The sequence below is a fragment of the Alternaria rosae genome (assembly GCF_020736505.1).
Source record: "Alternaria rosae strain MPI-PUGE-AT-0040 chromosome Unknown BKA58scaffold_5, whole genome shotgun sequence".
Taxonomy (NCBI): domain Eukaryota; kingdom Fungi; phylum Ascomycota; class Dothideomycetes; order Pleosporales; family Pleosporaceae; genus Alternaria; species Alternaria rosae.
Window position 1 is genome coordinate 854781 of NW_025763574.1, and position 23759 is coordinate 878539.

Genomic DNA, 23759 nt, shown 5'->3' on the forward strand with positions numbered 1-23759 from the left:
GATCCCCTACAGTAGCACGAATTGCTGCGCCACTACAATGTGGAATCTCATTTACTACAATGCGCCTGCGCCGGCATTGCTGTTTTTACATAACGGCAAGTTGCAACGTGAGATTATCACGAATTCTTCGAACAGAAAAGGATGCCTTTAAAGTCTTCGCACTATGAACCAGCGATTTACTACCAAAAACTTCCGAGAAATTTGTTTTGGCATGCTTGATATGTGCACGAAATCGATATGTCACTGCCAAGTCTTTTCACGCTCGAAGCCACGACGACCGATCTCACTATTGGCTGCGCAGACAGTGCACGGATCTTCTGCTTGCCCCAACTTAAAAATGGACACAGCCCTCGTTCCAGCTCACTCCCCCGACTTTTTCCTGCATCTTCGCTATCTGCTCGTTGTACCCTACACCAACTGCATCAAGCATTTCGTTTTGTGCTTCCTCTTCACGGACCATGGCCTGCGACTCTACATGTTGCGCGCCGCCCAAAGCCCTTCCTGCCGTCGTGCGCACACCAAACCCGGCTCTACCCAACATCGATATAGGCGACTCTGCTGTTCCTTGTGGCCAAGACACATCCTCCCAGTCCCAGCCGAATGACATGGCGAACGACTGCCATGATAGCTCAGCCAAGTGCACCCCAAAAAAGAACGGCTGTTACTCTTCCAAGTCTGTCGACGTCGAAGCCTACGACCTGAAGCGCCCCAGCTGCTGCGAAGGGAAACTGTCCCCATGCTGTGACTCCTCCTGCATCGACCGACTTGCTCTCCGCGAGTGTGCTACTGAGAGTGAGTCTCCATCGCCTCGTCCTCCGCAATCCGCCACTAACCCCTGCATACTGTAGATGACAAGATAGGCGATGCACCCTCAGATTGCACCCGTGGAAATAGCAGAACGCCGTGTGGACAACATGTCCGTAGTGCCTGGGATAAATATCAGTTCACACTGGAAGCGATAGGCTGCATTTGCTCTGCGCTGCTCGCTCTAGGCCAGGAGTCCTGCTGTGTGCCGCCACGGCGATCCTCCTTAAAGAGGACCCCGTCCAGCCCTCGTGCTTCCGTAAGCTCTCGCATGTCTGCCAACCCTTGCTGTACACCTAAGACAAGCGCATGGGAAGCTACCGCAAAGCCGCGGCCCGGCTCTAGCGAAGGACCTTCGACTGCCAAGGGTGCTCCCTGCGCCGATACTTGTTGCGATGAGAAAATTTCGGAAGAAAACCCTGCCTCATCATGCACCGACGCCTGTTGCGATGACAAAGTGCCTTCCACAGTATGCGCCTGCGCCTGCTGCAGTCAGAAGAAGGGAGTAACGCAGAAGACAAGGGGAATTGAAGTCGACGCGGCGCGTGCTGTCAATCTTGAGATGGGCCTTTCCGGGAAAGAGCATGTGATCCTCAGCATTTCGGGCATGACTTGCACCGGGTGCGAAACCAAATTATCCCGCACACTAGCAACACTTCCCGCAATCACGAAACTAAAGACTAGCCTGATTCTTTCGCGAGCGGAATTTGACCTCGATGTCGGCACTACCTCTGCCGTTGAGGTCATGAAACACCTTGAGAGGACGACCGAGTTCAAGTGCGAGCGCATCACGAATCAAGGCTCCAGCCTCGATCTTATTTGCCACGGCGATCCAACCGATGCTGTCAAGAGCGACTGGCCAGATGGCGTTACCGAAGTGAAGATGGTGGACCAAAAGACTATCCGGGTCGACTTCGACGCAAAGATTGTGGGTGCGCGAGATCTTGTTGAACACGGCTGGCCTGCACCTATGTCGCTCGCTCCTCCCCGCGCTGATCCAACCCTAGAGGCTGGCGCAAGACATGTTCGACATGTCGGCTATATGACTCTTTTGTCCATTGTGCTGACTATCCCCGTGTTGGTTCTTTCATGGGCTCCACTTCCGGATAAAAAAAGGAAAGAGATCACGTTTGGCTCCATATCTCTTGCTTTTGCCACCATCATCCAATTTGTGGTTGCCGGGCCTTTCTACCCAAAAGCCCTCAAGGCCTTGGTTTTTTCGAGAGTAATCGAGATGGATTTACTTATAGTTTTGAGCACGAGCGCGGCCTACATATTCTCCATCGTGGCATTCGGCTATCTTGTTGCTCACAAACCACTGTCAACCGGCGAGTTTTTTGAAACCAGCACGTTGCTCGTCACCCTCATCATGGTCGGCCGGTATGTTGCTGGATTAGCACGCCAGAAAGCTATTGAATCAATCTCGATCCGCTCGCTGCAGAGCTCGACGGCTACCATTGTGGACCAGGGTGTGGAAAAGGAGATTGACGCGAGGCTGCTCCAGTATGGCGATGTCTTCCGAGTTTCTCCTGATTCGAAAATACCAACTGATGGAACCGTCATTTCAGGGTCGTCCGAGATCGATGAATCCATGCTCACTGGTGAATCCCGGCCTATTGAGAAGTTTGAGGGCTCTCCCGTCATTGCAGGATCGATTAATGGATCTGGCGTTCTAACTGTTCGACTCACCCGGATTCCTGGTGACAATACCATTAGTACGATTGCTGGAATGGTAGACGAAGCAAAGTTGTCCAAGCCTAAATTTCAGGAGATTGCCGACCGGGTAGCAACTTACTTTGTACCTGTGGTCATCTCTATCACCATCGTTGTCCTCTGTATCTGGGTTGCTATTGGCATCGCCGTTCAGAGCAAGTCTGGATCCGAGGCCACCATTCAGGCTATTACATATGCCATTACCGTACTGATTGTGTCTTGCCCCTGCGCCATTGGTCTTGCTGTCCCAATGGTAATTGTCGTCGCAACCGGAGTCGCCGCAGAGAGAGGCGTTATCTTTAAATCTGCCGATGCCATCGAGGTCGCATACAAGACTACCCATGTTGTTTTTGACAAGACTGGGACTTTGACTCAAGGCAAGCTCACCATCGCTCGAGAGGAGTACCCCAGCGCTTCTCCCAACACGAAGGCTCTGCTCTTGGGCCTTATTGGAGGCAGTAAGCATCCGGTGTCCATTGCCGTGGCAACTCACCTTAAAATGGATGGTGTCATAGCCACCACAGTGTCCGACCCTAAGAGTGTAGTTGGCAGAGGTGTTGAGGGCACTTTCGCAGGTCGCACTCTCTGTGCAGGTAATTCCAGATGGCTCAACCTCTCGAACGACCCTCTTGTTCAGTCTGTTCTTTCCCAGGGCTATACAGCCTTTTGCTTCACAGTGGACGGTTCCCTTGCTGCCGTGTTTGGCCTTGAGGATTCTCTACGAGAGGACACTCTTTCTACCATCACCAAGCTGCAGCAAAACGGCATCTCTGTTCACGTCCTCTCTGGTGACGATGACGGTGCCGTTCGAGCGGTCGCATCTCAACTCAATATCCCTGATTCCAACATTCGATCTCGCTGTGCTCCGGCAGACAAGCAAACTTATATCAAGAACCTCCTCGCTACCTCTGACCCCCGCAGTTCGGGAAAGAAAGCTAATGAGCCCGTCGTTATGTTCTGCGGCGATGGGACTAATGACGCTATTGCTCTTGCGCAGGCCACCATCGGCGTGCACATGAACGAAGGCACCGACGTTGCCCAATCTGCCGCAGATGTAGTCCTCATGCGTCCAAGCTTGTCCGGCATTCTCATCGCCATCACCGTTAGTCGGAAATCGATTCACCGGATCGCTTTCAACTTTGGTTGGAGCTTTGTGTACAACGTGTTTGCTATCCTACTCGCTGCCGGCGCGTTTGTGCATGCGCGTATTCCACCAGAGTTTGCAGGGCTAGGTGAGTTGGTTAGTGTCTTGCCGGTTGTTGCGGCAGGTATACTACTGAGGTGGGCTAAGATTTAGAGTAAGAGATGAGTAAGTTGGCGTTCCGGGAGGGGAGAAGCTAACATGCAATTATTGCCAACCTTAAACTGCTGCATTATACCGCTGTTACAGAGAGGTCGGTGCTCAAATCCTTATTCAGTTCCCATTCTTCTACCGTTTCTCTTTGTATCCCCTGTACTTTCTCTAGTTCCATGCTGTAAGTACATATACAATGAGATAATCATGCTCGAGGGCACGCATATTAGCCTTGAAAGATATCGTAGTTGAGAAGATTGTTGAGGGTGACGAAGAGCACTCTTCCCTAGATCACGTAAGAGACAACTCTTTTGTTCGTGAAAGAATCTAACGTGAAACATGTACATATTGTGCGATTCTTTGTAGTAGTTGTGAAATTCTTTAACTGTACCTCGGGGAATTTCATAAACGTTCTAACTAGAAGACAGAGCTATAATCTAGGTGACTCGCCACTATTAGCGGGAGAGTGGTCAACCCGCTCTGACTACACTCTTTGCTATAAACGTCGGCACTGGATGGCACTGTGAAGGGATGATAGGACGGCATGCAGCCTTAGATAGCGTAGTACCTTACGAAGCATAGCGAGTATTAGATTACTGCTCTACCCTTACTAAGCGCTCATAAGCGTCAACGATCTAAACTTGTTAACCTTAAAGATTAGACTAAAGCACCTTTCTACAGCCCTAACGATTGCAGTGCTTATGCAAGAAGCTATTTACTATATAACCGTACGACAGCTGTATCTCTAAGGTGCGCAGACTCTTTCCCTCTTTAAGTATGCGTGTAACGACAGCGTTCTTCTAGTAACACACACTCTACGTGCTAAGGCCTACACTTAGATCTTAGTATTATGTATTATGCGTACATGTATTAGTTGCGGTGTGCTTAAGAAGAACGAGAGGGTAGTAAGTTAGATAAGAGATCTACGGCGGGTCTGCGGAGCTGTAGAGCAGCGCGACAGTCTATCTCTACAGGATAGAAGCTTTCGCATTAGCTATCGTTCTGCGTTGCACTATGTCTCAAAGTTGCACAATAGCTGTATTAGAGGCTAATTGCGTTTTATTGCTAGGTGTATTCGTTAACATAAGCTAGTTTTTAGGTGTCCTAGAGCGCTGTTACACGGGGTTAGGCTATACTTCTCTAGGCTCGGTCCGTACTAAGGCGAGGTAGACTAAAGCGGTAGTCCGTGAGGTTTGTCTGGCGATTCTGTGGAAAAGAGTTATCGTGGAATAACTGCAGGTAAAGACAATCCAATTCTATAAACGATAGAATAACTAGTTAACAATCTGTGTAAGAGATGAACTATTTGAGTTGACCACAATGAGTGTAATAATGAAATCCAACACATTCTTATACCCATTGCCTTAGGTCCTGTCCTCCCTGGCCTCCCATCCTAGAGGGAGGTTTGGGAGGACCGTGGCTTCCCTAGCCCCACTGGCCTCCCGGAGGCCTGGTCTTGGCGGGATGCCAATCCTGATCACGTGACCCCGAGCCCCGCGATCATCGTTGCGTTCTGACTTGGTCGTGGTTGGCCTTCAACCCCTTCACCCCATGTCAAGGAGAGAATCCTTTGTGTTACCTGTAACATTATCCCCCCTCTTAGGCGTATCGTCCCGATACCCTGGATTATTATTTTGCCGTGCCGATCGTTGAGGCGTGGGCTGCATATAAGGTCTGCGCGCCCCGGGCCATTGTAGCCGCCTCTTCCTGCCTCCAGCGTCCCTAACTATGCCCAAGGTTCAACCCCCGACTCGCCGTGTCCGTTCGCAAAACTCGACTCAACAGCGTCAGGCCCGGGCTGATCGCGTCCGGCAGCAAGGGAACGAAATGACGTTTCGTTGTAAGCGCTGTGAGGAGAAGAACCTTCGTTGCTTCGTGGACACTGCGTCTGGGCAGTGTGCGGGTTGTATTTCCGTGAAAGCTGAGTGCAGTTTGTTTGTAACCGAGGAAGAGTGGGAAAAGGTTGAAGCTGAGAAGCGTGAGAAGCGTTTAGCGCTTCTCCGTGCAGAGGCCGAGGTCGCGCGGCTTCGTCTAGAAGTCGCGGAAACTGAGGCCTTGGAGCGTTCGTACGCTGATCGAGATCACGCGATCCTGAGCCTTCAAGACCGTGCGAAAGAGCAAGCCGAGGGGAACTCTGCCCCTGGTACGGACTTTCCGACAACCGAACCATCGCTACCCGGACCGTCGACTGACTTGGGCTGGTTACAGGCTGACGCTTCTTTCGACCCTTCTTTTGATTACTTCCTTTCCCTCGAGGACCCGGTCCTTGCTTCTCTGGGTGTTTCCGGTGGTACTCAAGTACCAGTGACTTGCAGTTCGTCAAGCTTTCCTTTGGTTCCCAAGTGTTCTGACCCTCTGGCCATCCTTGCCACTTGACCAAGTATTTCCACTGACGACCGATTTTCCGCAGGTCCCTAATTTCTTCGACCTCGTACTCGTCGTCTTCGAGCTCTATATCCGTTGCTAGCTCGGCATCTGGAGGTGCTGGTTCCAGGAGTTTCTTGTGAAAGACAGGGTGGATGTGCATGCCTGGTGGCAGTTGGAGTTTGTAATTTACTGTGCCTATTTCCTCTAGGATTTCGAATGGTCCTACTCGGAGGTTATCCAGTTTCTTGCTTGGTCGCTTAGTTTTCAGGTTCTGTCGTGACAGGAAAACTTTATCCCCCTTCTTAAAGGTTGGTCCCTCAATCCTTTGCTTATTAGCCGCTTTGGCTGTTGTGAGGTTCCTGTGGGCGATGTTCTTGCTCAATTCCTCGTGTAATTCTCGCATGAGGCGGGCTTTATCATCTGCGCCTACTGCGATGCTTTCTACATCCTTTGGGTCTCGATGAGCAGTCGGCTCATATCCATAGTTTGCGTAGTGCGGCGAGTACTTCGTGGTCGCCGATCTTGTGCTGTTGTAGGCCAATTGTGCTGTCGGCAAGAGTTCAACCCAGTTGTCTTGCAGCTTGTTGGCGTACATCCTTAGATACTGTTCCAGTGTCTGGTTCGTTCGTTCCGTCTGGCCGTCCGTTTCAGGGTGGAAGCTAGTCGATAGCTTCTTCTTTACACCCAGTTTGGCCAGGAATGTTGTCCAATATTTAGACGTGAACAGCTTATCTCTGTCCGTTATGAATTCTTCTGGTATACCATGCTCTGATATCAATGCTTTGGAGACTTCATACGCGCAGTCTTCCGCCGTGATGGTTTCTTCTGTTGGTACGAACTTTGCTCCCTTAGTTAATCGACACACGATTACTAGGATTGTATCACAAAGTCGTCCTGATCCTGGTTCTAACGATTTCGGGAGCTTCACTATGAAGTCCATCGTTACGCTGCTCCATGGCTTGGTTGGTGGCTGTAAGGGTTGTAACAGGCCGTAGGGCTTATGTCTCTTGGGCTTGTTCTGATGACAAGCCAAACAGTTGCCTAGGACATCCTGCACCTTCGCTCGCAAGCGTGGTATCGCAAACACCCTTGATAGTCGCCTAGCCATTTCTTCCAGCGATGCGTGTCCGTATTCCTTGGACTCATGCAGTTCTCTGATGAGTTCTTCCCGTATGGGTGGAGCCACGTACGTTTTCCCGACTTGGGTCATCGCTCTGAGCTCCAACTCATCTTCTTGTATCTCCCGTGGGATTGGCCTTGGTTCTAGTTGCCAGTGCAACGCTTTCCTCTGCCATTGCTGCTGTAGTGTTTCCACCTGCTCGGCCACCTTAGCTACCTTAGCTAGTTCCGGCTGGTTGTATCGTAGTGTGCCATCGGGCATCTTCTTGAACATGGCGTCGTGTGGTTCTTCATGACTTTCTTCTCGTAGGTCAGACCTCCTGCTTAGAGCGTCTGCTGCTCCGTTAAGCGTTCCGGCTCGATGCGTTATCTTAAAGTCAAACTGAGCTAACATCTCAGCATATCGGACTTGTCGTCGGTTGAGTTTCTTGGTTGTCATGAAGCTTGCCAAGTTCTGGTGATCGGTAAAAACCTCGATCGTATGTGGTAGTCCCAGCAAATAGACTTCCCATTGTTCAAAGGCAGCTACTATCCCGAGTAGTTCCTTATCGTGAACGTCGTAGTTAAGTTCTGCTCCGGAGAACTTCCTTGAATGGTAGAACACTGGTCTCCATTTCTTGTCTGGGCACTGCTGTGATAATATAGCACCGAGTGCATAATCTGACGCGTCGGTCTCGACTCGCGTTTCCCGTCTGGGGTCGTACATTTCTAGTACGGGTGCTTCGAGGAAGATCTGTTTGATTCGAACAAAAGCCTCTTGATGTTCCTCGTTCCATTTGAACCCTATTTCTTTCTTCGTGATCTCTGAGAGGGGTGCTGTGATCTTCGAGTAATCCTTGATGAACTTCCGGTAGTAATTGGCAAATCCTAGAAAGGATTGCACATCTTTGACTGTTTTGGGTTGTGGCCACTCCTGTACAGCCGCGATTTTCTTTGGGTTCATCTTAACTCCCTCTGTAGATATAATGAAGCCTAGGAATTCCGTCTCTTTGACGTGGAATTCGCACTTTCCTGGCTGCAGGTACAGCTTGTATTCCTTGAGCTTCCTGAGCACTTTCTTGACATGTTCCACATGTTCTTCGAGCGATCCGCTGGAGTACACTAGTACATCGTCCAGGTACGCTGTGACAAAGATCCCAAGGTACTCGTGGAGAGCGTTGTTGATGACTGATTGAAAGGTTGCCGGCGCGTTCGTCAAACCGAACGGCATAACCGTATACTCGAACAGTCCGTATTTCGTTTTGAACGCTGTCATCCATTCGTGACCTTCTTTAATCCTGATTCGGTAAAATCCTTCCCGAACGTCGAATTTCGTAAACCACTTAGCTCCTTGGAGTCGATCCATGAGCTCTGTAATGAGTGGTAAGGGATATCGGTTCTTCCTCGTGACGCTGTTCAACCTTCGGAAGTCGACACATAGTCGCCACTTTCCGTTAGGCTTCTTTACGAACAAGATGGGTGAGGCCATCGGGCCTGATCCCGGTCGGATGAATCCCTTCTTCAGATTCTTCTGGATGTAGTCCCTTAGCTCAGCATCGTGCTCGGGCGCTATTGGGTACATTGGTCCTGGGCTTAGCTTAGCTCCTTCATCTAGGATGATCTCGTGATCCCACTCCTGATGGTCTGCTAGATCTGTAGCCTCGTTTTCCTCGAAGAGTTCCTTGAACTCGTCGGTTTGATACTCTCGTGGTATTTCTAGTGGTAAGGGTCCTTCCTTCGTGGTCGCGACTTTCCTTATCCAAATGACTCCTATTTTCTGAGGGTCCTTCGCATAGATTCTCGCGATCTTATGCGGTGAGATGCTGCCGAATCTCCCGTCCTGGGGTGAGCTCTGATTCGTCGGGCGTGTCTCGTGGCGTACTCCTGCAACCTTGTGCACAGGTTCTCTTTTGAGTATCGTCCTCATTCGCCAGTCGATGGCGGGGTTATGGGCGTCCAGCCAGTCATAACCTATCAACATATCTAGTCCTCCTAGATCCATGATATCGATGTCCATTTGGCATTCTATGCCCGCTATCCGTAGCTTGGTGGACTCGGTTTCCATTCGTATCATGCCGCTTCCATATTCCATGGGTTTTTCGTCGGCTAGTATTATCGGAATCGGTTTACTCTTGATTCGATATGGTATTTCGTATTTCTCAACCACTCGTGGGGAGATTAATGTCCGTGCGGCCCCGCTGTCTACGAGCGCCTGGATGTTCTGACCTTGTACAGATACGGTTGTGAGCAACTGCCTTGCTTGACCATCGGTATCCTGTACTTTCCTAAGGGTCGTTTTAGGTATGCCCTCGCCAGTGTGACCCTGTTTCTGGCGGCATCCTAGTTTTTTGCCTGCTTACCTTTCCTTTTCCTGGGAAAGTAGCCTGTGTCGGTTTTGGAACTGTAATGGATTGTGCATCTGTCGTCGTAACAAAAGCTCCAATGAAGGTTCTGATGAGGTATCTTTTCCTTGGTGATTTTCTTCCTTGGCTCCGCCTTCTTGGCTTCGTGGATGGGGCAGTCTGTTACTTCGCAGATGTTTGATGACAGGGTGACATGGTAGTAGTCGTCCACTTGTCGTGCTTTCTCGAGTTGGTCGCGGTGGAAGGAACATCCGTTCTTGCACTGTGGCCATAGGAGTCTCTCATGGATTCCTATTTTCTCAGGCTCATGGAGGTGGCAGTTGTCCGCTAGACACTCGTCTGCCCACAGGTTTAGGTGACAGCACCTTTCCTGGTCCTTTCTGCAATCCTCTTTATCCTTTTGGTGGAACTCGCACTCTACTTTGCAGTCGTACCAGCACAATCCTCGGTGTTCTCTGGTGTCCCTTTCTTCGGGTCTTTCGAGGTTGAGAACCTCTGTTCCTGGGTCCTCGAAGTACGGTTGTTGGTGTATCGCCTGATACCCAACTTCTTCGGCGTCCGGGCCGGTTATTACAATTCGGTCCCGCTTCGCACAGTCGTTGGCGTGATGTGCGGCGTCTCCGCATACCCAACACTGGTTCTTTGCTAGTCGTTCTAGTACGACTCTGTCCTCGACTTTCCAGTCGGTTTCCTTAGGTTTCTCCATCGTGAGGATGTCGTCGGCTCGCTTTGGTTGCTGGATGACCTCGTAGTCTTCCTCCATGCGGGCTTCCTCGTAGAGGTCCATGTCGCTAAGGTTGTCATCCGGTTCTATCTGAGCCGGGTAGGGCGTGCCCTGTCTGACCATCCCGATCTTGACAGCTGCTTGCTTACTTGCTTCACCCGTAGGGCAGTCTCGGGCGAAGTGTCCAACTTCACCGCATCGGAGACATGCTTTCTTGTCATAACGCCTCTGGCGTTCTTCCTTAGAGAGACCGTCGTGTCTCTTTCCTCGGGATTTCTTGTCTTTGGCCTTCTCTTGTACTTTGCCGGTCATGATGGCATCGCCATCCCTGTCATACCTTCCACGCTGTCTCTTTATGTTGGCCATGTTAGGGCGGAAGTACTTTTTCTGATCGTTTCGCTCCCATAGCCTGTTGTCGATGCGTGTAGCAAGCTCGATCAACGCGTGTAGTGTTCCGGGCTTGTCGTGGTGTACAAGGCCATCCTTGACATTTTCCTTGAGGCCTGCTTCGAAGACCGTTCGAAGTGCCGCATCATCCCAATCGATCCTAGCCTGTAGTTGCTTGAACTCCGCCGTGTAGGCTGATACAGACTTGGTTTGCCTCAGTTGAGTAATCCGTTTCTCAGCCTGATTCTTCGCGTCTACTTCTCCGAAGATGCGTCCCATTTCTTGTTTGAATTCCGTCCAACTCGCGAACATGGTTCGGGTTTCTTCCTTAGTTCCATGTTGCGTGATATCCGTAAGGTAGTCGTCCACGTATGGCTGCATCCAATTGGAAGCCTTTCCTTTCAGGTACGTGCTTGCCATGAGGATCTTTTCCTGGTCGTTGGGTACTTCGTTGAACTCGCAGTACAAGTCGATGTTGGTGAGGAACGTTCGCAGTTCTTCTCGACTTCCGTCGTACTTCTCGGGTGACGCCATCTTGGGTTTCTTCGTAGTAGATGATCGTTCGTTGGGGGTGGCCATCAGCTGACTTGCAAGCTGATTGATCATGTTCTGCATCTCGAGCATCTGCCGAGACTGAACTTGGGCCTGTTGCCTAAGGTGTCTGAGCTCCGTGGCACTGGGAGTATCTTCTGTCTCCGAGTCGGATGCATCCAGCATCTCATTGTTTGCTGGTGCTGGTGCCGAGGGTCCCGGACCCTGGGCCGCGTTGTTCTGAGTGACTCTTGGGGCTGACATCTTCCTTAATCGGGCAACCTGGTTGTTATTCACGTCCACTGAATCCGATGGTGGTCAAAGTGTTACACGGGGTTAGGCTATACTTCTCTAGGCTCGGTCCGTACTAAGGCGAGGTAGACTAAAGCGGTAGTCCGTGAGGTTTGTCTGGCGATTCTGTGGAAAAGAGTTATCGTGGAATAACTGCAGGTAAAGACAATCCAATTCTATAAACGATAGAATAACTAGTTAACAATCTGTGTAAGAGATGAACTATTTGAGTTGACCACAATGAGTGTAATAATGAAATCCAACACATTCTTATACCCATTGCCTTAGGTCCTGTCCTCCCTGGCCTCCCATCCTAGAGGGAGGTTTGGGAGGACCGTGGCTTCCCTAGCCCCACTGGCCTCCCGGAGGCCTGGTCTTGGCGGGATGCCAATCCTGATCACGTGACCCCGAGCCCCGCGATCATCGTTGCGTTCTGACTTGGTCGTGGTTGGCCTTCAACCCCTTCACCCCATGTCAAGGAGAGAATCCTTTGTGTTACCTGTAACAAGCGCTTAGCAAAAGCGTCGCACGGCTACTTAGCTACACGGCTATAGATATAGCGTTAGCAGAAATAGATTACAGCTAAGCTGCTTTAAGCTTAGTATGCGGGTCCTTCTTATCTAGCACTTCTAGTAGGCGGTCTTGCATTTAGCACAAAAGCACAACAACCTCTTAAGCTTATGCGCTGTGCTTAGAATAGAATAGTAATATAATAAGCTTTACGTTAATAGACTTTTAATAAGATACATAAGCTTAAGACGCACCTACTGCTAGCTAAAGCGAGGCGGTCGCGTAACGCTTACACTAAATTGCTGTATTACACGGTAAGCTAAACCTATTCCTAAAAAACGTTAAGAGAGAATAGAGGTTATAGCTTAGGGCTACTATTCCAAGAATGTCTATTCCTCTAACCTGTTGTTAAGTTTGTTGTGTTAGGGATTGTCTGTGGCGTCCCGTCACGCAGGGATGGACGTTAGTATACTCAGCAATAGATCGCATCAGTCTAGCATCGATATACACACCATGGCTTAGTATAGCGTCGGATCTTCAATAGTATCTTGAGAATTCATCTTGAGGCAGCAGAGGCGTTTATAGGGTTTGAAAGGGAAGATATTCTAGGAAGTAGAGGAGTGATTAATCTCAGAGACTCAAGGCAAGAGGCCCCTTTATATTCCGCTTCTTACTGTTCAGCTAATGTCTAGCATTGCCTGCGCCCCAGGGTTTCGGTTTCAGAGAAGTAATGGACATGTTACCTTGCCTGCCCGCTCATGTACGCCCTGCGATATCGCACGGTACTCAGGGCTGTGTAACGTCTGCCCCTTTCACTCCTCTCATGGACAAGATCCGTGCAGCACTGCCGAATCCCTTGCACTTATGGTTTTCTCTATGTTAGTTTCCTACCGCTTTGTAAGCCTAAACCCTTGTTAATTGCTTTATGGACTATGAAGAATTCACTAATCGGTGACTGCTGTGTCCTTGCGTATAGAAAATTGTACAGGCCTATCTGATGTTGGAAAGTATGCCACTCAAGCGATTGTTCATATCACTTCCCTTCTGCAGCAGTTAATGGACAGCGCCAGCTACGCCACTACCGGGCATCATGATGCCGCCGGCGCTCCAGTTTGGCAATAGGGTACCTGGTAACATCGCTGGTTCGCTGTATCCCCGGGCATTGCAGGAGCAGTGGTTTCCAAATTTCACCAAAGCTTACAGGAAACGTGACCAGCCCAGCTACAAATTCATGCGGCGTTACTATGTGCGGCTTCAAGGGGGGAGCTGTCTTCCTTGAGGGTGGGGTGGGGTCAGGCGCAACGTAGGTGAGGCACCGCAGTACACTGCACAGCCTTTCCCGTTCTTTCGCTCCTATGAAAAATCGTACCAGGTAGTTCTGAGACATCAGTTATGCCTCGTTCATGCGATACGCTTGTTGGTGCTGGGCCTCGAACACTCACAGCGAACATGCTCGACAAGTAAGGCATATTAATACCCGAATCTAGTATATAAGTGGGTGTCTTCCCGTGCAAATGCTGTACAGATCCTCTTTCTTCGACATAACTTCGTTCTTTATCGGCTTTACTCTTTGCTTTTCTGTTGGACTCCTGCTGAGCGTAGTGCTTATATATCGCGATGTCTAGCCTTACAAACCGAACAGGATAGACGAGAGGTTGGGGCACCCCTACTTCTGGGAGAGAGCTCTGTCTGCTCTCCTCGACACTTTTCAAGCATGTTTGTTAATAGCTGGTATAACTGCAATCGTGTTCGTGCTTCTCTCCAAAGGCGAGATGTACTAGATCGACATAGCTGTACGATGCAACCTCCAGCTTCTCACCGGCACAAATGTAAGAAGATTCAAGTAAACTCTTCGGGCTTGCTAATTTGTGGGACAACCAGCTCGGCCGAATCCTACGTGTTTTGATGTTTCCCCACTGGGCTATATGGTTGACATATATAATTACTATCTTGACGGCCCCGAACATCGTATATCCTATGAGGTAGGAAGTATGATTCCAATCTTCTTATTCGACTAATTGATATAGAAGCAGTAGTGGTTACTTTGCTTGCGACTCGGAGCCACTTCATCTCCTTGCAGCAGCATCAATCCTGTCCTCAGCAGTTTCACGTGGACGGCTAGAAGACCATAAGAACTCCGGATCGGGACAACACGAATTGGGATATAAGCGATTGTTGACCGTCTTTATCATCACCAACGCAATCGCGGGGTTATGCCAGCTGTGGAGCGATCTTCATCTACAGTATATCGCTCGCCGAGAGTAGGGTGGACACTAGCCTTTGCCAGGGGATTTTCCTGGTATGTTCTGATCATCGTCGTAGGGCAATCTGACTGCGGACAGGCTTGTACAGCGACACAGTTGCTGTGTCTACTCGCTTTCTGCTTAGCTGGAATTAAGCGCCGAATTATTGAACCTATTAAAGCTCTAACGCGTAAAGTACGATTAACGAATGTAGGTAACAGCAATATGGAGGGTGCAGTGAGATTGGACAGCCTATAAAACGTTACGAGTTCTACACGAAGACAGGCGCAGGAGTTTGAGGAGGCCTTTGCAATCGACAAGGCCGAGTGATATTAGTTTAGGCTTGACGTCAACCTGGTCCCTTTTGACATTAGTGACGGGCTGAGAAAGCGTCCAGAAATAGAAGGGAGAGGGAGGAGGAGGGTGTGGCAGAGATCTCACCGAGCTTTGATGGAAGAATACTACAAGGCCTATTACTTCGGCATAATTCAATGTGGAACTAACGATCACCCTCGGAAACTGTACAGCTCATGCGTCTCGCCCTAAGAGTGGCGATGTTGCATGATGTCGGAACAGATTCGTGCATAAACTTCACACTGCCCGAAGGAAGAGGCTCCATCACTCACACGCCATGGCGTTAAGACATTCATGCCGATGACGGCTGTCTGCCTTGTGGATCAGACTCGCCGAGTCTTTCATTCGACCAGGAAACTCCATCGCAAACTGCGCATTAACATCGACCTGCACGAGCGGAGCAGCTTCCACAATTCGTACGCCCTGGGGGCAGGACATTCATGCAGATGAAGGATGTCTGCCTTGTAAGCAGACTCATCTGCCCTCTCATTCGATCAAGAACAGTCTGGCAGGAGCTGTTCGAGTCACTAGCGGCATCAAAATCATGCACACGACGTCCAAAGCCGCCTTGGGCACATGATGTGATAGTATGGGAATGTCTGATTCGACCGATGAAGAGTAGAGATGGAAGCAAGACCGCATTCATGTCTCACTACACCTGAAGAGGCCACTGGTGGAGCATTGAAGCGCTTCTTGTTGCCCTGACAGGGACCATGGCGTGGTAGCAGAGGTGGATGGAACAGTTTGAGCTCCACAAATAGATCAGTAATATCACGTGTCCACAGGTGTATTACAGTATAAAGCCAGCGCCCTTCTTGCATTTTGTCCGTACAACATGGATTCACAAGACTGGACCGATTCCTTCACCCCCGGGTTTGACGACTTGGACACCTTCCTTCTAATGGACGTACACAGATGGACCTGCGGTCCTACTAACACATTCGACGCTGTAAGTCTCCATCAGTTACCGTGACCTGATGTTGCTAACGTTTGAATGAAGAGCATGTTTTTTCAGTCAGAATTCCAAGCAGACGACCCGAAGATAGACTGCACGCCGGGGCAAATTTCCCTAGCCGAAACTCTCGAAATCGCAGAACTCAGGAAGGAACCTAGAGCGATGCTTACTTTGTCCGACATCTCCGCCATTTCTTCACCGCCACAAGCCGGAGAGTCGGGCTGGACATCGTCACTTCAGGCTTTCATGCTCGGCCATCAGGACGTCCAAGCGTTTTCTCAAGCATCTCTCAGTCTCTCTACTACCTATGTCATTGCGAGCTTCGAGCCGGCAGAAATGAAGCAAGAAGTTGGCGATCTTGGGCCGAAGAACAAGATAGGAACGGTATGCGAGCAACACTCCTACGTGGAGAAGCCTAGCACATTCGGAAGCAACAACGAAGTCATTGCCCAGGAAACCCAAATGACAACTTCTTCCCTTGAAGATCAAGCCATGGATGGCGCGAAAGATGACCCAGCTACAGAACCATGCCAGCCAGCAACCCCCAAGTATGTTCCTGAGCAAGCCGCAGGCCGAGGTCCTGATTTAGGAAGCCCCACATTTCCAACCCTCCGAGAACAACTAGTGGGTCGGGAGGCTGACAAACATGGTGTCAACATGGCCACTGACCAGCCGCGAGAGGCACAAGCAGAGCCCAAGGCCCCTGAGGATGCCAACCAGCCAGTAGAAACACTTACCCGCTCTCTAAACCGTAGGGAGGCGGGGAGGCCATCCGAGCCGCCCGTAAGCCGTGCGAATAGTGGGCAGATTGAGCAACCGCGTCCATGTTTGAGCCTTGCAGACATCGGGAAGGCCGACCTGGTACAGAAGCCACCTGCAACCCCTTCGGACGACGAGAAGGCTGAGCAGTCCCACAAGCTACCTGTGAGCCTCGCGGACGATGAGGAGCTTGACCAGGCACATGCACCATCTGCGACCGATGCAGGTGATGGGAAGAAGCATAGGATGTCAGAAGCATTGCGAGCGCTCAGTCAGGAGGATGCGAAAGTGGTGACTTCCTCCACGCCTTTGGTGTCTTTATCGACTGAGAAGCAACGTGCCGAGAGCACTGATGCAAGCAAGATGGCTCTCAATGCCAGTCTCTTGGAACGAGTAAATACTTCTGATCCAATTTCAACAGAGGTTGCACCAGAACCTGTCCCTCCCAAACGACCTGCGCCCTTGGGACCTAAAACTATCATTCGAGGTGGTAGTGTTAATGAACCGATCGTTATCGATGCGTCTGATGACGAACAGGAAGAGGAGGATTTAGGCGATCTAGGGCACAGGAAACGCCTCTCAGCATCACGCCGTGTTCGACCTAGAGCACAGCAAGCCGATGGAGTTGTCTTGTGGACCGACCCAAAAATTGAGGAAGAATTCTTGAGCAAGACGAGAGCCATCTGGTACCACATCCAATCGCAATGGATGGAAGTGCGAAAATTGCCCGGCCTAGAAGGTATGCTGAAGGTTGTCCAATACAACAACTTCATCAACGCAATAGCTAGTAACTCAGTCGAAAACGGTATGCTGGCCCACGACGATGTCATCATGCTGCGCGATCGCTACAAGCGAGTGGCAAATCAGGCTCTGTCCAAGCTTTCGTCAAAGAGCGACCGCAACCTTGTGCGCAATTTGAGGCGATCTATGAACCGATTTCACGACGAATCGCAGATGGTGAAACTCATTACGGATCACCCTATGAGAGACGATGAGGAGGACGTCGACTACAGGCCTGTCAAACGTCGTAGATCTTGATGTTCGACGATCATTTCGCTTTATACGTTTGAAGTTGGGTTGTAGTGACATGCAGACGGACGAAGGAACCGCAATGGTGAAGGTGTATATGCATGAGTCATGATGATCCCGGGGACTCCTTGCCTTGGTATCGTTTTTGCACGATTTACATCGTTGTGAATAGACTGGTCTTGCCATCGCATGTTCACTTTGATAGGCCAAAAATAGAGTGGCCATGATCTGGACTCCTTTCGTTACCACTCGGGATGAGACCACTCGGGATGGCACCACTCGGTATGGCACCACTCGTAATAGAACCGTACGAAGATCATAACTTCTGTACAGTAACTTGAGCGGCAGTACAGTACAGTACTGTAGATCTGAGATGTAGAAGGGCCGGGAAAAGCGAGGCGGATACAGCGCACGGGCATCTGCTGGTACCAGTATGACATCACTTAGCTAGCCAAGGCTCACTTGCGGCTCTGGGCTAAATTTAGCCGGTCCATAGCAGAACGCCGGTTCCGCACCGCACAGAAATCAACTTTTGGACGACTCAAGACAACAGCATCAGAACACACCTGCCAGCGGCCGCAGCGGTCTCTGCAGGCTGTCACGCTCCCCTCCATCGATTTGGTACCTGCATAGCCACCGTTACGGCCACGGCAGGGTCGGACGAACAAACTGCCCGCACGCCATCCATTTAGTCGTGATGTAGCAATAGGAGATGCGACGACGGAGCCCAAACACTCTGTGGTACAATAGTTACAACACAAAGAACAGCCACCGGAGCGCTTTCTGGCCAGTCCATCGCCGACCAATAATGCTTGCGACGTCCCACATCGACGAGCCTTCGAGCCGAACGACACCACCTCCCCCGCGAATCGAGCCTCAGACATACCCGGCTTGCTACGACCGGGGCCACAACATACAGCAGTAAATCAGAAAGCCTTGCCCACTGGTCCGCGCCTCAAGCATGGGGCTACGGGTTTACCCACGATTGGCCAGCTCGGCGGCAAGGCTGTACAGAAATAGGGGATACAAGTGATCACTTTGAAACCTAAATATAGCTCTTATGCCGGTGAATTAGAGGTCAATCACGTTGCTCAGAGTGTTCATCGAAGACATTCAATAGTGGGAGTTGCGTACCGGGACGTAGATTCCTAAGCGCTTCTACCGTACGTGCTCCCAAATCCTGTCTTCTAACCCCCGTCTAAGCAAGCCTCCCGTGCGTGCGCCCAGATCCAGGAAGGTGCATAGCCCTTCTCCAGCTCCCACCCGCCTAAGTGTTCCTCCCGTGCGTGCTCCCAAACTCTGTCTTCTAATCCCCGCCTAAGCAGGCATCCCGTGCGTGCGCCCAGTTCCAGGAAGGTGCATAGCCCTCCCCCAGCTTCTACCGCGTAAGCGCCTCTACCGTACGTGACCCCAAATCCAGTCCTCCGACCTCCGTTCAAGCAGGCCTCCCGTGCGTGCTCCCAGATTTAGTCTTAAGAAGTTTTTGTGCCTCAGCTTGATCCCCATATTCACTTCATCATGATCGACAAAAGATTTTCTTTTCGAGGGACCGTCAGAGTCCCTTCCGATTGCCTCTGTACCACAGGATTGAGCTCTGCTCAGAATGAAGGGCTGAACGAAGATAGTACAACTTGGTCCAAACACGGTGTCGCCGCTGAAGGTCTCAAACAAAACGGCGATAGAAACATCATCTGTGTCCTTGTATGCGATGAGCAATTGCAGGCGGCGTTGAGCGAAGCGAATCTCAAGCCGGATGCACTCTTGAAACACTCAAGTAACGGACACTTCCTGGAACTTAAATATTTCGAGAAAGAATCCCTGCGCGTTCTGCAGGGTCGCGATTTAGTACTTGCTGGGCGACATCTACTTCCAGTGGAGAAAAGATGGTGGAACGTTCGGTTGTATGCTGAAGGTATTAAGTCAAGTTTTGGCATATTCCATACCCAGATCATTTCTTACTCCAGGGCTGATTTCCACGAAATAGAGCATTATCCGAGCCCCAAAGACATACCTTCCGGCGAAGCTTTTAGAATGCTTCGTATGTGTCAATTACATCGCCGACCAGATGAAGAGCAATGGTGGTGGAGAGGTATCAGTAACAGTATAACGAAAGACGTGAAGCAACTGCTCAATAAAGAAGTCATAATGAAGGAGGTAGACCGCTCCTTACTTGTTCCAGGTTTCTGGTTCCCCATCAAGTTGGGCGTTTTCAGGAGACTCAATGGGGTCAAATGCGACGAAGTAAGTCCAGCTCTTCAGCCAGCGAGACATCTGCTAATTCAGGAAGGAACTTGCTCACTACTTCAAACACATAAACGAGACATGGGATCCGGTTCTTCGTTGCCTCGGCAAAGATGTCTGGGTTATAGACGATGCCACCATCGAGTTTCTTGAGCTCAGAGCGCCGAAGGCATCTACTGTGGATCGGAATGAGATAACAGCGGGCATGGAAAGCGGATTGTTATTCCCTTACATTGGACACCAACGGACGAGGTCTCAGCTGTTGACGTGTTTGTTAAGCATACCATCGCTGATACCTACCGTGCAGACATTCTTCAACAACCTCACCTACGTAGAACCTTGTGCAATGGTCTTGAAAGGCATTTTGGATCCACGCCCGAAATGTTCAGTCAAGAACTCCTTTGCTGCCGCTTTCAAATGCCCCTTGGAGCTCTACGTGGAAGAGGCTGATGGAAAGTTCAGCCTGCATAGACCGCTGGAAGCTAGTGAAGCCTTCAACTGCTCCTATCTGCAACTCTGGCTATTCGCAATGAGAAACTTCCCTGAGATGACAAGGATCACTGTAAAGAAGGAAGTTACGGAGCCTCGACGATATGCCAATGAACCGAATGCATGGCTCTGGCACGATTTTGCGGCGCTTGCCGCCAGACTTGGCTTCAGTACTAGTAGAATCAGCGAGATTCTATCAACCAACCCAAGCATGATACACGCAAGGAGAATGCTGCTTGATGCTCGTCCGTCAGATCAATATTGCTTTGATGATGGCGAGTTGGAGCGCTATACAGGTCAAATATCGGAGATGATAAAGTCGGCGAAAAAGTTACCGGTGCCTTCTTCCGAGAGTCAGATTCTTCGATCTCAGTCGTGCACGGAGGCTCGCAACCGTAGATGTGGTCAACCACATGAGTTTTCACACGCTGCAGACAAGGCTCTCTTGTTCCTGCCAACCATGCAGAGCTCTCTGGGAGATATCGGACCTGTGAACTCCTTTTTCGTTAAGAAAGACTTCGTTATATCATTCTTCGGCAGGGATTGGAACAGCACGTGGTGTCCACTTCTTCATAAAGATGAGAGCGTACCTCCTGTTGACTCGGCGGATGCTTTAGAACCTAAGACAGTGCATAAAGAGAAGGCCGGTCAGAAAATATGTTTGCAACACAAGGTACTGCAACACCTCCACGATCAAGCGCAGGTCGCTAATTGTCCCCACATAGTGTCTATATGAAGGCAGAGATCCAAGGAAACTGAGATGGAAATATATTAGGGAGAAGAGATCGTTGACAAAATTGCGCAGCTCTTTCATCCGGAAGACGAGAAAGGGTGCGAGGAAGAGAAAGATCCGCTCGACTTAAACATATGCGGAAAACCTGTGCAAACAACATCAATGATCTAAAAATACATCACTCTCACCGAGCGCCCATGGTTTTTTCATAGCCAAATTCAACCTTTCCTCTCTGGTTCTCTCCATCCACTTACCCACACTAGCAATAGCTTGGCGGGGTGATTGCTTGTTCGCCAACAAAAGCGACATGATCTCATCAGGACTGAACTCGAGCTTTGGTACCTTCACCACAAACTCTTGCGCCAGCTGGAGTAATTCGCAGTCTACGACACTCTTTTATCCAGCCTGGCAAATGTCATGTTCTGAAACGGTGTTGCTGATGACGGATTATGACTGGGGATCGTAGACGAATGAGCGCCTTCAGCTGTGACTGTTGCCTGGGGTCCAGTCCATGTCATCCCCATCATCTCTCTCCATGTCAGCGCTGATCCTAAAATATTCTTCCCGCAGTCCTCTTGATGCCTTCCCGAGCTTGCTCATTGCTAACGTGAAGTGCTCCATTTGCTTGACGTGTTCTTTGTTCTCAAGTTGCGGAAGAGATACAGTGTAAGCAAGGGTCCATGATTTTTGCAATTTGCGCACATCAGAGGCGCAGGCCCTCCCCAATGAGAACTTATCTGCAGCGCTGCTAATCTTCTTGTCAAAGCTGGCCATGAAAGGGCCTGTGTAGTCTTTAGTGTCTTCGCGTAAGGAGATCCATTCATTTTGCAGGACTAGCCACAAATTGTCAATATTTTCTAGCCTGCTGTCGACGGGGCCCTTCCATTGAACAAGGCCTGGGCGCGAGGGTAATGAGCGTGTGCGTCTTGACCTGCGTCTATGACTACTGTTGGGCCGTCGATAATTAGATATCGGCTGTTCGTGCTTTTCTGTAGGAGCCCGATCGTCGTCCAGAATGGCGAGCTCCATCAGATCTCGATGATCATCCGGATCTTGCTGGGCTGTCTCCCCATGGTCGTTGTCTGGTAGGTCCTCGACTATGATTGCAGTTTTTTGGCTATCACCGGGGCGATCAGTTCCTGAAGATCCTGGCGAATGGCTGCGTACTTTTTCCGAGTCAGGCATTGTTGCCTTAGATGAGCCAGGATCAGTTGCACTTAGCACGCTCTTGGTAAACGATGTGCTCTTAGGGAGCCTTGGAGACGTCTCTTGTATACCCGTTGAGTTGTCTGCGGACGCTTCGTCAGAAGGCTTAGGGATCTTGGCTGCGGCGGTAATTCTTTCAAGTTCTTCGTAGTCGATAGTCCTTGAGCTTGTTCCGCTTCTATTGACATGAGGTTGCCTAGGTGAAGTCGAACGGGAAACGGTGTTCGAGTGGTCTTGGACGGTCTGGGGAGCTCGAGCAATCCGTCTCGAGCCAGCCTTATGTTTCGGCGTGGAGTTTTCGCTTTCTCTCGATGGCTCGTCATAAATCCGGCTTTTGTCTTCCACGGTAGAGTCCATAGAGTCGTCAATCTCCACAGGAAGTGGTGTGGGCTTGACAGCTGCATCATGAGTAGATATGGGTAGCACTGGTGTGGCTTCCATAGGTTCGAGCTCGATGTTTAGCGATGTGGTTGGCACAATAGGGACAGTCTCTTTAGGCTCCACAAGAGACGTCGTAGAAGGAGGAGGCTGTGGAACTTCCTGGAAGCTGACCGAGGTCTCTGAAATCGCTAGCAATGGTGCTGGCTTGTACTGAGGTAATGTCTCAATAGAGTAGATCCTCGACATAGCTAGCGAGGAACGTGACTGAGCTTGAGGGGAGGCTGGAGAGAGGATCAACTCCTTCTGGTTTGCTGGCCAAGCATCATCCGCAGAACCCGGGCGTCGGGCCGCCATGTCGGGTTCTACTTTGGCCGACATGCCTGTCCTCGACAGTGGCGTAGACAGTTCGTGTAACGGGTTTCCAAGAATCCCAGGCCGAGCGTTATCTGACGAAAGATCCTCTAGGAGTTCATCCAATGAGTAGTTCGCAGCCTTATTGGATATTAGTAGTGACAGGGTAAGATCATCAGTTCGCGTACCTCTGTGTAGCCCGAGCCGCCGCTCTCTTCGACTTTCCAAATATCGTCAGCGATACTACGAAGCTCTTCTGGAGTCAATCCTTGCAGGAAATCGAACCCGTCCATGGTAAGCGTAGGTTCTCGGGGTAATGATGAGTTGCAGGCTGGACGAACAGTCACCTTTTATACTATGGCATCGTGCGGAAAGTTGTTGAAAAGCCCACGGAGAGTATCTAAAACTAGCGCCACCGGTTGTTGCATGAATATTGAAAGTATCGTCAGGGTTCGCAGGCCGCAGCAGCGGCGATCTTGCGACGATGTCATCCAGTGAGAGTACTCCTCGCATGAACATCTTACCGCTAGGATAATCGCGAGTCGTTGTCCCGGGTCTCGACTCCATGTAGCAACCTTATGCGGGCGAATCTGTTGGCTCTCATAGTCCCAAGCAGAGTGACCGCAAGGCAGACATGAAGCGGTGCATGAATCCTTTGCCGCTCTGGGGTCAGGTTGTTACTAGTATGTTTGAAGTTCCTGTTCTCCCAAGTCTTGGGCGTCACGATATCAAGACCTATTGGCTCTTGCGGTACGGAGCATAGTGTTAGCAAGGCAAAGAAGCTGCGCTGCATGAAAGCCTTGCCACTCTGGCACTCGATTGTTGGTAGTATGTTCAGAAATAAGTGTTTCTCCACACTCTGAGCTTCATGCCACCTAGACCTATTGGCTCTCGTTGCACTAAGCATATTGTTGGTAAGGCAGAATTCTGTTATTG

At 50.3% G+C, this 23759-nt stretch overlaps 5 protein-coding genes across 5 annotated transcripts; 4 read left to right on the plus strand and 1 right to left on the minus strand.

Annotated features, from left to right (window-relative positions):
• The first annotated feature begins 364 nt into the window (after positions 1–364).
• On the plus strand, positions 365–962 carry BKA58DRAFT_173107 (uncharacterized protein). The gene has a single exon (XM_046165228.1). The coding sequence runs from the start codon at positions 459–461 to the stop codon at positions 846–848; it is 390 nt and encodes a 129-aa protein (XP_046025077.1). The 5' UTR covers positions 365–458; the 3' UTR covers positions 849–962.
• BKA58DRAFT_411416 (E1-E2 ATPase-domain-containing protein) lies at positions 915–3814 on the plus strand (the record flags this gene model as incomplete). Its single annotated transcript, XM_046172290.1, has 2 exons — positions 915–923; positions 1037–3814. 2 exons carry the CDS (start codon positions 915–917, stop codon positions 3812–3814), a joined length of 2787 nt encoding a protein of 928 aa, XP_046025078.1.
• An 11700-nt stretch (positions 3815–15514) lies between these two features.
• Positions 15515–17431, plus strand: BKA58DRAFT_457591 (uncharacterized protein; the record flags this gene model as incomplete). The annotated part of the gene is made up of 2 exons (XM_046174638.1): positions 15515–15628; positions 15680–17431. 2 exons carry the CDS (start codon positions 15515–15517, stop codon positions 17429–17431), a joined length of 1866 nt encoding a protein of 621 aa, XP_046025079.1.
• A 1509-nt stretch (positions 17432–18940) lies between these two features.
• BKA58DRAFT_457593 (uncharacterized protein) lies at positions 18941–21056 on the plus strand (the record flags this gene model as incomplete). Its single annotated transcript, XM_046174639.1, has 3 exons — positions 18941–19663; positions 19710–20825; positions 20958–21056. The coding sequence occupies 3 exons, from the start codon at positions 18941–18943 to the stop codon at positions 21054–21056; spliced, it is 1938 nt and encodes a 645-aa protein (XP_046025080.1).
• On the minus strand, positions 20967–23128 carry BKA58DRAFT_384629 (uncharacterized protein). The gene is made up of 2 exons (XM_046170279.1): positions 23012–23128; positions 20967–22964 (listed from the first exon to the last, which is right to left on the minus strand). Exons 1-2 carry the CDS (start codon positions 23114–23116, stop codon positions 21366–21368), a joined length of 1704 nt encoding a protein of 567 aa, XP_046025081.1. The 5' UTR covers positions 23117–23128; the 3' UTR covers positions 20967–21365.
• Between the last annotated feature and the right edge of the window lie 631 nt (positions 23129–23759).